The sequence below is a fragment of the Panulirus ornatus genome, chromosome 7, assembly GCF_036320965.1.
Source record: "Panulirus ornatus isolate Po-2019 chromosome 7, ASM3632096v1, whole genome shotgun sequence".
Taxonomy (NCBI): Eukaryota; Metazoa; Arthropoda; class Malacostraca; order Decapoda; family Palinuridae; genus Panulirus; species Panulirus ornatus.
This window is the reverse complement of record NC_092230.1, coordinates 16730709-16744081: the sequence shown is the minus strand read 5'-3', so window position 1 is coordinate 16744081 and position 13373 is coordinate 16730709. Positions and strand designations below refer to the sequence as shown.

Here is a 13373-nt window from a genome sequence, read left to right as displayed (position 1 = left end):
TACCAGAGTCTTATTACTTTTATCTGTTTAGGTAACTAGTCTGTATGTTGTAGTATTTTTTTTACCATGTATATTGACAACTTTATCTCCTTTATTTCAATTAGACATGAAGATTGGGCAGAGGAGTATAGCCGTGGAGCTGCAGGAAGCATTGGTCATGTTGGGGAGTGGGGTGAAGAGCCCCATGATTGGGTAGGAGATAGAACTGCATCTACCTCTTTACATCAAGACCAATGGAGTCAACACGCAAGGTTAGGGTTCAGTTCCAAGTTGATTGGTAAAACATAGAGCAGTTTGTGAACTGACATCTTTGTCTGTCAGTTTGCCTGTCTATTTATATATCTTCTCTGACTGTCTTTCTGTCTCTTTATCTCTTTATCTATCCATCTAATTGTCTGTTTATTTTTTTGATTTTTTTTTTTTTCATACTATTCGCCATTTCCCGCGATAGCGAGGTAGCGTTAAGAACAGAGGACTGGGCCTTTGAGGGAATATCCTCACCTGGCCCTCTTCTCTGTTCCTTCTTTTGGAAAATTTAAAAAAAAAAAAAAATGAGAGGGGAGGATTTCCAGCCCCCCGCTCCCTTCCCTTTTAGTCGCTTTCTACGACACACAGGGAATACGTGGGAAGTATTCTTTCTCCCCTATCCCCAGGGAAATATAACTATTTCTGTATCTATATATTTCTCTGCCTATGTGTCCATCTATCTATGTAATCTATCAATCTGTCGTCTATTTATCTCCACAAGTAAAAAGTTGCTTGTGGCAAGTACAGTCTCATCAAAAACTTTTCACTTCAGAGGAGTCCATTGATTTCCTTCAGTTGGAGTTAGTACAGTTTTTGAGGTGCAGGAGCTGCTGGAAAAAGAGTCTTGGAGTAATACCAGGACCCTTTCAAGAAAGGAGTTCCAAGGCATTTATAGATAGAATAAGTATAGTGAAAAGTTTTTATCGAGGATGTAAGGCATGTGTACGTGTAGGAAGAGAGGAAAGTGATTGGTTCTCAGTGAATGTAGGTTTGCGGCAGGGGTGTGTGATGTCTCCATGGTTGTTTAATTTGTTTATGGATGGGGTTGTTAGGGAGGTAAATGCAAGAGTCTTGGAAAGAGGGGCAAGTATGAAGTCTGTTGGGGATGAGAGAGCTTGGGAAGTGAGTCAGTTGTTGTTCACTGATGATACAGCGCTGGTGGCGGATTCATGTGAGAAACTGCAGAAGCTGGTGACGGAGTTTGGTAAAGTGTGTGGAAGAAGAAAGTTAAGAGTAAATGTGAATAAGAGCAAGGTTATTAGGTACAGTAGGGCTGAGGGTCAAGTCAATTGGGAGGTGAGTTTGAATGGTGAAAAACTGGAGGAAGTGAAGTGTTTTAGATATCTGGGAGTGGATCTGTCAGCGGATGGAACCATGGAAGCGGAAGTGGATCATAGGGTGGGGGAGGGGGCGAAAATTTTGGGAGCCTTGAAAAATGTGTGGAAGTCGAGAACATTATCCCGGAAAGCAAAAATGGGTATGTTTGAAGGAATAGTAGTTCCAACAATGTTGTATGGTTGCGAGGCGTGGGCTATGGATAGAGTTGTGCGCAGGAGGATGGATGTGCTGGAAATGAGATGTTTGAGGACAATGTGTGGTGTGAGGTGGTTTGATCGAGTAAGTAACGTAAGGGTAAGAGAGAGGTGTGGAAATAAAAAGAGCGTGGTTGAGAGAGCAGAAGAGAGTGTTTTAAAATGGTTTGGGCACATGGAGAGAATGAGTGAGGAAAGATTGACCAAGAGGATATATGTGTCGGAGGTGGAGGGAACGAGGAGAAGAGGGAGACCAAATTGGAGGTGGAAAGATGGAGTGAAAAAGATTTTGTGTGATCGGGGCCTGAACATGCAGGAGGGTGAAAGGAGGGCAAGGAATAGAGTGAATTGGAGCGATGTGGTATACAGGGGTTGACGTGCTGTCAGTGGATTGAATCAAGGCATGTGAAGCGTCCGGGGTAAACCATGGAAAGCTGTGTAGGTATGTATATTTGTGTGTGTGGACGTGTGTATGTACATGTGTATGGGGGGGGTTGGGCCATTTCTTTCGTCTGTTTCCTTGCGCTACCTCGCAATACGCGGGAGACAGCGACAAAGTATAAAAAAAAAAAAAAAAAAGTATATTTATTTATTTATTTTGCTTTGTCGCTGTCTCCTGTGTTTGCGAGTTAGCGCAAGGAAACAGACGAAAGAAATGGCCCAACCCGCCCCCATACACATGTATAAACATACACGTCCACACACGCAAATATACATACCTATACATCTCAATGTACACATATATATATATATATATATACAGACACAGACATATACATATATACACATGTACATAATTCATAGTCTGCCTTTATTTATTCCCATCGCCACCTCGCCACACATGGAATAACATCCCCCTCCCCCCTCATGTGTGTGAGGTAGCCTAGGAAAAGACAACAAAGGCCCCATTCGTTCACACTCAGTCTCTAGCTGTCATGTAATAATGCCCGAAACCACAGCTCCCTTTCCACATCCAGGCCCCACAGAACTTTCCAAGGTTTACCCCAGACGCTTCACATGCCCTGATTCAATCCATCGACAGCACGTCGACCCCGGTATACCACATCGATCCAATTCACTCTATTCCTTGCCCACCTTTCACCCTCCCGCATGTTCAGGCCCCGATCACTCAAAATCTTTTTCACTCCATCTTTCCACCTCCAGTTTGGTCTCCCACTTCTCGCTCCCTCCACCTCCGACACATATATCCTCTTGGTCAATCTTTCCTCACTCATTCTCTCCATGTGCCCAAACCATTTCAAAAACACCCTCTTCTGCTCTCTCAACCACACTCTTTTTATTTCCACACATCTCTCTTACCCTATCATTACTTTCTTTGTCTCTTTGTATCTATCATCTGTCTGTCTTTCTATCTATCCATTCATCCATCTGTCCATCCTCGTATGTTTATCTTATCTGTTGATCTTTCCATTTCTCACTCATATGCACAGTCCTATGAGCTCCTAAAAGAGCTGTCACTTACTTAGTGGTTAAGATCATTGTAATATCTCACAAAACTAGAGGGAATCCATGAGAATTCCCATGCTCAACCTCCACAAGCATTTGGGTCAGACTAATGTCCATTCATTGGGACTCAGAGACCATATAGTGACATCCAGACACTATGACAGCTAACATGGAGGCTAGTGCACCAGTCCATCATGCTTCAGTCTTTCTCTCAATCATTTGGCAATCTGCTTGCTTGTGATGGAAAATTTTTGGCAGGTCTCCGCTCGAGTCCCTGTTCTTCACAGTGCCAAGTCTATATCCCTTTATTGTATGTGTTTGTAATTATGAACCATAGTTTATATTATTTCAGAAGTTTACAGTCCATGTTACAACATGGCTGTGAAGAATTTTTTGGGTTTGTTGTTTGTTCAAACCTCATATTTCATACTTCTTTGTTAGACTTACCTGTTGTTGCATAGGTTAACTCAAGGGTTGTTTTCACTTTAAGGATAAAGAGATTCCTTTTCAATCAGGCTTTAATATGGGGCTTCATTTTGTCATTTTTGACATTTTTTAGAATATTTCAGTTAGTTTTTAGAATTTTCTAAGATTAATTAAAGATGTTGAAGTTTCAGATCTATGTTCTAAACTGGTTCTAATTAAAAGACTATTGGGCATCCTTTTACCTTTATTTAGAGAACAGTTTTCATGTTTTAACAACACTTATCTCACACAGCTCATTCTTCATAACTCTAATTTCCTGCATTGAGCACTATGCACCTGCCCTGCCATTTGGCATAGTGGTAGGAGGAATTGATAGAAATGATAGGTAGGAACACTAAGGCAGGAGCATTAAGTAGAAGTAGGTAGGAACTTTAGGCAAGAGCATTAGGTAGTAGTCATTAGGAACCTTAGATAGGATCCTATGCAAACACTGCACTAGAGTTGCCCTTCTGCCAGTAACCTGTAGAGGGTGAGGCATAAAGGCTAAGAAGCAGCACTGGAGCTTACTAGTTATGGAGACTCTTGTTGTGGCCACCCCCTTGAAGAAGTTCCATTTGGGAACAGGTCCAGAATTTGATAGGGAGCTATGGTTTTGATGTGTTGCACATGACAGCTAGAGAATAAGTGTGAGCAGATGTGGCCTTTCTTCGTCAATTTCCTGGTGGTACCTCGCTGATGCAAGGGATGGCGATGCTGTATTCTGTTGGGCAGGGTGGCACCGGGGATGGATGAAGGCAAGTGAGTATGAATATGTACATGAGTATGTATGTATATGCTGAAATTTCTTTTCTCCCAAACAGTTTGTTTATACAAAGGATACATCCATATTTTTACAGAGTACTGCTCTCACATCTGGGGTGGTTTTAGCTCCATGTCCTTACTTAAGAGAGTTGACTCGAAAGTTGTCTGGCATATAAACCCTCCCAGGCTAACTTCAAAATTTGAGCCACTTGCCCGTACACCACAGTATTGATTCACTTTCCCTCATCTGTTGGTATTACTGTGATTTTTGCTTCTGAAAGCTGGCTACTTGTGTGCCTCCAGTGCTAGGTTGACCACGCAGTACTCGAAAAGCTACTGCGTTACATGATTACTGTGGGGTCATTGGCAACTCAAAGGTGAGCCATTTTGGTAACTGTTTCTTTCCCTACAACTTAAAACCTTGGAACTCTCAACCCTCTCATGTCTTTCCCAATAACTGTGATATGGCTTTAAAAGACAGGTTTTCACTTCCTCCAAAATTCTTAATTCCCTTCCCTTTTCTCTTTTTTTCCCTTTAATTAACGTGTCTAAATTTTAGTTAAGGCCCAACCTTATTGTAGACTTTTGTCTGTGACTGGAGCCTCCAGCATAAAGAAATGAAATATGATTATGTGATTTGGATCTTCTTTGTAATTTTGTGGACAGGATTATTTATTATTTCACTAGTGATATAATACTTTGTAATGTTTGATTTTTTTATCTGTGTTAGAACTTTTTATGCATATGTCATCCTCATAATCTGTATATGGGAGTGGAGTTGGATTGATAAACATTTAGAAGATATAAACATAAAAATGTGGCTTCAGCAGATGAGGAAATGTAAGTAGTCAAGTACAGGAAGAGTAAGATGCATATTGTAAAAATGGAAAGAAAATAATAGCACATGTGAACTTGAGGATAGCTGAAAAGTGTCTATTGCAGACCACTGGAGTGAGACCGCACTTGGTATTTGATGTTGATGTTAGTCCATTAAACAGGGAAGTGTTTTGGACATGTGGACACATAAATCAGTACATCATTATTCTTATTAAGAGAAACATAAATCAATACATCATTATTCTTATTCAACAGAAGGAGCTATAGGGATGACTGGGGAGGTAGAGAAGATGAATGGGTTGACCATGGACTAGCTGCATACTCAGGTAGTCGTGATCTTGGACCCCTTGCACCTCAAGCTTTGCCCATTGGACGGGGAGACCGTGGTCAGCAACCACCCTTAGTTCGACGACCCCGCCGAGAACCAGTGGATCAGGGAATTGAACCTCTCCCATCCTCTTCTGGTCGTCATCATCCGTAAGTTCCAAATCACAAACTAATTAAGTAGTGCATACTTTCATGTTACTTTTTATTCTGTTGAAAGTGACAAGTACAGTAGTAGATTAGTGACTGTAGATAATCATGGAAACATTACTTTTGTGGAATTATTGGGTGGACAGAAGAGAGAAGTCTTTCTCAAGCCTCCTTTCTCTCACTAAGGTTGTACATATTGTCACATGTATATAGAAGCTTTTGGAGCCTTTTCTTATTCTCTCAAATTTTACATTTCTTACAAATATATGTGCTTCCTGTTTATGTGCTCATGCAGACCAGGCCACATATCTCTGCTCATTCAAACTACCAATCTCCTCAGTCTTTCTGTGATTCTGTGTTTACTATATTCTTGAGTGTTGCATGGCTAGAAGTGATGGTTAAGGTTACAAATAGAAACCCTTGGAACTGCAATTCCATTGCCAAATATTTCGAGACCTGAACCTTGTGGTAGTGCTTGAGGAGTCATGCAGACAGAATTTACTTAATTGTGAGTGCTGGCAATGCGAGATTGTGATGAGAAAAGAGTTCTTGTCTGTGGCTGCATATTTTTATGCTCAGAGCTATTTCTTTGTATCTTGTCCAGAGACAGTTCTCATAGTTTTAATTTTTCTTTAAAAGAAATCAGAACATGACATGACCTCCATTGACATCCATCATACTAAACTACATTTTCTTTATCTACTCTAGTACAGCAATTGATCTGGTAAGGTTATAAACATAAGCATCAGTTCAGTTCATTTCCATTTTCACATGTTGGCACATATGCTTATGCTGTCAAGCTTTCATTTCACAGAATGGGGAATGTGTTTGTGTCTTGCTTCCATACAGTTCACATAAGTCTACTTTCTCTTGATACTTACCTGCTTACTTCCTGCATTACGAGTCACTTCTGTCTTTATGAGGCTCCCTCAGCATTCAGAAAGCTGACCATATTCACTCTTTGGGACCACATGTTTTAAAGTTTTGTGCATCTATGTGCAGGGAGTGCAGGGCAATGGAGTAGTATGAGCTCAGTGTTTGCTTTACAGTAGTGGCATCATGGGCATGAAAGATCTTGGAAAAGGGTGAAATTGTGTTTGAAATGTCGTGGTGACTGATGAAATGTCATGGTGACATGAATTCTAGTGTAAGAAGGAGAGTGTGACTCATTTTTCTGTGGGTAGTGTGATTTCTAATGGGTTTGTACCTGGTGGGTTGAAGGTAGGAGGTCATTTGTTCAGTGCTTGTTGGTTATTTCAGTGCATATATGTTTTCTTAGTGTTGTATTTGCTGTGGATGGGGGAAATGTGTGAGTAGAGATTACTTCTGCTATAGAGGTAAAAAGAGATTGTTTCTGTTACAGAGGTAAAGCCCATTGTAGACAAGTTGGTTTTGCTTCCACCACCACAAACGATCACTCATTTGTCAGGGGCACTAGTGGCCGAGAATAATTTATCTTCCTTTATTGAAAATATACTGTTCTGGAGGCAGAGATTGTTTAGGCAGTTAAAATAGTTTAAAAAAGGGGGTGACTGTGTTATTGACTGGTTGGTGAGGATATTCACTGTATGTATGGTTCATAGTGAAGTACCTGAGGATTAGCGGAATACATGCATAGTGCCATTGTACAAAACCAAAGGGGATAAAGGTTCAAATTACAGAGGTATAAGTTTGTTGAGTATTCCTGGGAAATTATATGGGAGGGTATTGAGAAAGAATACTTCCCACACATTCCTCAGGAGCGGGGGACTGGAAACCCTCCCTTCCTTGTATTTTAACTTTCTAAAAGGGGAAACACAAGGAGTCACGTGGGGAATGCTCATCCTCCTCAAAGGCTCAGATTAGGGTGTCTAACTGTGTGTGGATGTAACCAAGATGAGAAAAAGGGAGAGATAGGTAATATGTTTGAGGAAAGGAACCTGGATGTTTTGGCTCTGAGTGAAACGAAGCTCAAGGGTAAAGGGGAAGAGTGGTTTGGGAATGTCTTGGGAGTAAAGTCAGGGGTTAGTGAGAGGACAAGAGCAAGGGAAGGAGTAGCACTACTCCTGAAACAGGAGTGGTGGGAGTATGTGATAGAGTGTACAAAAGTAAACTCTAGATTGATATGGGTAAAACTGAAAGTGGATGGAGAGAGATGGGTGATTATTGGTGCATATGCACCTGGGCATGAGAAGAAAGATCATGAGAGGCAAGTGTTTTGGGAGCAGCTGAGTGAGTGTGTTAGTAGTTTTGATGCACGAGACCAGGTTATAGTGATGGTGATTTGAATGCAAAGATGAGTAATGTGGCGGTTGAAGGAATAATTGGTGTACATGGGGTGTTCAGTGTTGTAAATGGAACTGGTGAGGAGCTTGTAGATTTATGTGCTGAAAAAGAACTGGTGATTGGGAATACCTGGTTTAAAAAGCGAGATGTATATAAGTATATGTATGTAAGTAGGAGAGATGGCTGGAGAGCGTTATTGGATTATGTGTTAATTGATAGGTGCGTGAAAGAGAGACTTTCGGATGTTAATATGCTGAGAGGTGCAACTGGAGGGATGTCTGATCATTATCTTGTGGAGGCGAAAGTGAAGATTTGTAGAGGTTTTCAGAAAAGAAGAGAGAATGTTGGGGTGAAGAGAGTGGTGAGAGTAAGTGAGCTTGGGAAGGAGACTTGTGTGAGGAAGTACCAGGAGAGACTGAGTACAGAATGGAAAAAGATGAGAACAAAGGAGGTAAGGGGAGTGGGGGAGGAATGGGATGTATTTAGGGAAGCAGTGATGGCTTGTGCAAAAGATGCTTGTGGGATGAGAAGCGTGGGAGGTGGGCAGATTAGAAAGGGTAGTGAGTGGTGGGATGAAGAAGTAAGATTATTAGTGAAAGAGAAGAGAGAGGCATTTGGACGATTTTTACAAGGAAATAATGCAAATGAATGGGAGATGTATAAAAGAAAGAGGCAGGAGGTTAAGAGAAAGGTTATTATTATTTTATTATACTTTTCACTGTCTCCCGTGTTTGCGAGGTAGCGCAAGGAAACAGACGAAAGAAATGGCCCAACCCCCCCCCATACACATGTATATACATACGTCCACACACGCAAATATACATACCTACACAGCTTTCCATGGTTTACCCCAGACGCTTCACATGCCTTGATTCAATCCACTGACAGCACGTCAACCCCGGTATACCACATCGCTCCAATTCACTCTATTCCTTGCCCTCCTTTCACCCTCCTGCATGTTCAGGCCACGATCACACAAAATCTTTTTCACTCCATCTTTCCACCTCCAATTTGGTCTCCCTCTTCTCCTCGTTCCCTCCACCTCCGACACATATATCCTCTTGGTCAATCTTTCCTCACTCATTCTCTCCATGTGCCCAAACCACTTCAAAACACCCTCTTCTGCTCTCTCAACCACGCTCTTTTTATTTCCACACATCTCTCTTACCCTTACGTTACTCACTCGATCAAACCACCTCACACCACACATTGTCCTCAAACATCTCATTTCCAGCACATCCATCCTCCTGCGCACAACTCTATCCATAGCCCACGCCTCGCAACCATACAACATTGTTGGAACCACTATTCCTTCAAACATACCCATTTTTGCTTTCCGAGATAATGTTCTCGACTTCCACACATTCTTCAAGGCTCCCAGAATTTTCGCCCCCTCCCCCACCCTATGATCCACTTCCGCTTCCATGGTTCCATCCGCTGCCAGATCCACTCCCAGATATCTATAACACTTCACTTCCTCCAGTTTTTCTCCATTCAAACTCACCTCCCAATTGACTTGACCCTCAACCCTACTGTACCTAATAACCTTGCTCTTATTCACATTTACTCTTAACTTTCTTCTTCCACACACTTTACCAAACTCAGTCACCAGCTTCTGCAGTTTCTCACATGAATCAGCCACCAGCGCTGTATCATCAGCGAACAACAACTGACTCACTTCCCAAGCTCTCTCATCCCCAACAGACTTCATACTTGCCCCTCTTTCCAAAACTCTTGCATTTACCTCCCTAACAACCCCATCCATAAACAAATTAAACAACCATGGAGACATCACACACCCCTGCCGCAAACCTACATTCACCGAGAACCAATCACTTTCCTCTCTTCCTACACGTACACATGCCTTACATCCTCGATAAAAACTTTTCACTGCTTCTAACAACTCTCCTCCCACACCATATATTCTTAATACCTTCCACAGAGCATCTCTATCAACTCTATCATATGCCTTCTCCAGATCCATAAATGCTACATACAAATCCATTTGCTTTTCTAAGTATTTCTCACATACATTCTTCAAAGCAAACACCTGATCCACACATCCTCTACCACTTCTGAAACCACACTGCTCTTCCCCAATCTGATGCTCTGTACATGCCTTCACCCTCTCAATCAATACCCTCCCATATAATTTACCAGGAATACTCAACAAACTTATACCTCTCTAATTTGAGCACTCACTCTTATCCCCTTTGCCTTTGTACAATGGCACTATGCACGCATTCTGCCAATCCTCAGGCACCTCACCATGAGTCATACATACATTAAATAACCTTACCAACCAGTCAACAATACAGTCACCCCCTTTTTTAATAAATTCCACTGCAATACCATCCAAACCTGCTGCCTTGCCGGCTTTCATCTTCCGCAAAGCTTTCACTACCTCTTCTCTGTTTACCAAATCATTTTCCCCAACCCTCTCACTTTGCACACCACCTCGACCAAAACACCCTATATCTGCCACTCTATCATCAAACACATTCAACAAACCTTCAAAATACTCACTCCATCTCCTTCTCACATCACCACTACTTGTTATCACCTCCCCATTTGCGCCCTTCACTGAAGTTCCCATTTGCTCCCTTGTCTTACGCACTTTATTTACCTCCTTCCAGAACATCTTTTTATTCTCCCTAAAATTTAATGATACTCTCTCACCCCAACTCTCATTTGCCCTTTTTTTCACCTCTTGCACCTTTCTCTTGACCTCCTGTCTCTTTCTTTTATACATCTCCCACTCAATTGCATTTTTTCCCTGCAAAAATCGTCCAAATGCCTCTCTCTTCTCTTTCACTAATACTCTTACTTCTTCATCCCACCACTCACTACCCTTTCTAATCAACCCACCTCCCACTCTTCTCATGCCACAAGCATCTTTTGCGCAATCCATCACTGATTCCCTAAATACATCCCATTCCTTCCCCACTCCCCTTACTTCCATGTTCTCACCTTTTTCCATTCTGTACTCAGTCTCTCCTGGTACTTCCTCACACAGGTCTCCTTCCCAAGCTCACTTACTCTCACCACCCTCTTCACCCCAACATTCACTCTTCTTTTCTGAAAACCCATACAAATCTTCACCTTAGCCTCCACAAGATAATGATCAGACATCCCTCCAGTTGCACCTCTCAGCACATTAACATCCAAAAGTCTCTCTTTCGCACGCCTGTCAATTAACACGTAATCCAATAACGCTCTCTGGCCATCTCTCCTACTTACATAAGTATACTTATGTATATCTCGCTTTTTAAACCAGGTATTCCCAATCATCAGTCCTTTTTCAGCACATAAATCTACAAGCTCTTCACCATTTCCATTTACAACACTGAACACCCCATGTATACCAATTATTCCCTCAACTGCCACATTACTCACCTTTGCATTCAAATCACCCATCACTATAACCCGGTCTCGTGCATCAAAACCACTAACACACTCATTCAGCTGCTCCCAAAACACTTGCCTCTCATGATCTTTCTTCTCATGCCCAGGTGCATATGCACCAATAATCACCCATCTCTCTCCATCAACTTTCAGTTTTACCCATATTAATCGAGAATTTACTTTCTTACATTCTATCACATACTCCCACAACTCCTGTTTCAGGAGTATTGCTACTCCTTCCCTTGCTCTTGTCCTCTCACTAACCCCTGACTTTACTCCCCAGACATTCCCAAACCACTCTTCCCCTTTACCCTTGAGCTTCGTTTCACTCAAAGCAAAAACATCCAGGTTCCTTTCCTCAAACATACTACCTATCTCTCCTTTTTTCACATCTTGGTTACATCCACACACATTTAGGCACCCCACTCTGAGCCTTCGAGGAGGATGAGCACTCCCCGCGTGACTCCTTCTTCAGTTTCCCATTTTAGAAAGTTAATACAAGGAGGGGAGGATTTCTGGCCCCCCGCTCCCGTCCCCTCTAGTCGCTTTCTACGACACGCGAGGAATACGTGGGAAGTATTCTTTCACCCCTATCCCCAGGGATAATATACATATATATACACATACACACACACACACACACGCACACACACACACACACACACACACACACACACACACACACACACACACATACATACATATACACATGAAAAATGCAAGAAACAATCCAGAAAACTGAAACCTCTAGCTCGAAATGAATGAAAAAATGACTGTCACACAATGGTTCAACCTCCGGCTATGGAAAAGGAAATGCACAACCTATTTACACAAACGTCAACAGCAGTTCCCATCAATTCAACCACTGTATCAATAAGAGAAAGGTGCAAGAGGTGAAAAAGAGGGCAAATGAGAGTTGGGGTGAGGAAGTATCATTAAATTTTAGGGAGAATAAAAAGATGTTTTGGAAGGAGGTACATAAAGTGCATAAGGCAAGGGAATCAGTGGGAACTTCAATGAAGGGGGCTAATGGGGACATGATAACAAGTAGTTGTGATGTGAGAAGGAGATGGAGTGAGTATTTTGAAGGTTTGTAGAATGTGTTTGATGATAGAGTGGCAGATATAGGGTGTTTTGGTTGAGGTGGTGTGCAAAGTGAGAGGGTTAAGGAGAATGATTTGGTAAACAGAGAAGAGGTAGTAAAAGCTTTGCGGAAGATGAAAGCCAGCAAGGCAGTGGGTTTGGATGGTATTGCAGTGGATTTTATTAAAAAAGGGGGTGACTGTATTGTTGACGAGTTGGTAAGGTTATTTAATGTATGTATGACTCATGGTGAGGTGCCTGAGGATTGGCGGAAGGCTTGCATAGTGCCATTGTACAAAGACAAAGGGGATAAAAGTGAGTGCTCAAATTACAGAGGTATAAGTTTGTTGAGTATTCCTGGTAAATTATATGGGAGGGTATTGACTGAGAGGGTGTAGGCATGTACTGAGCATCAGACTGGGGAAGAGCAGTGTGGTTCCAGAAGTGGTAGAGGATGTGTGGAACATGTGTTTGCTTTGAAGAATGTATGTGAGAAATACTTAGAAAAGCAAATGGATTTGTATGTAGCATTTATGGATCTGGAGAAGGCATATGATAGAGTTGATAGAGATACTCTGTGGAAGGTATTAAGAATATATGGTGTGGGAGGCAAGTTGTTAGAAGCAGTGAAAAGTTTTTATGGAGGATGTAAGGCATGTGTACGTGTAGGAAGTGAGGAAAGTGATTGGTTCTCAGTGAATGTAGGTTTGCAGCAGGGGAGTGTGATGTCTCTATGGCTATTTAATTTGTTTATGGATGGGGTTGTTAGGGAGATGAATGCAAGAGTTTTGGAAAGAGGGGCAAGTATGCAGTCTGTTGTGGTGGCTGATTCGTGTGAGAAACTGCAGAAGCTGGTGACTGAGTTTGGTAAAGTGTGTGAAAGAAGAAAGTTAAGAGTAAATGTGAATAAGAGCAAGGTTATTAGGTACAATAGGGTTGAGGGACATGTCAGTTGGGAGCAAATTTGAATGGAGAAAAACTGGAGGGAGTGAAGTGTTTTAGATATCTGGGAGTGGATTTGGCAGCGGATGGAACCATGGAAGCGGAAGTAAATCA

General features: G+C 41.9%; 1 protein-coding gene across 6 annotated transcripts in view; it reads left to right on the top strand.

Moving 5' to 3' along the window:
• Positions 1 to 13373, top strand: part of LOC139749432 (uncharacterized) — a 457243-nt gene that overhangs the window by 304348 nt on the left and 139522 nt on the right. For all 6 annotated transcript variants that reach the window (XM_071663280.1, XM_071663279.1, XM_071663278.1 and 3 more), the window contains 2 exons: positions 105 to 251; positions 5346 to 5567. In XM_071663280.1, coding sequence (XP_071519381.1) covers positions 105 to 251; positions 5346 to 5567 — 369 coding nt within the window. The remainder of the gene's footprint in view (positions 1 to 104; positions 252 to 5345; positions 5568 to 13373) is intronic.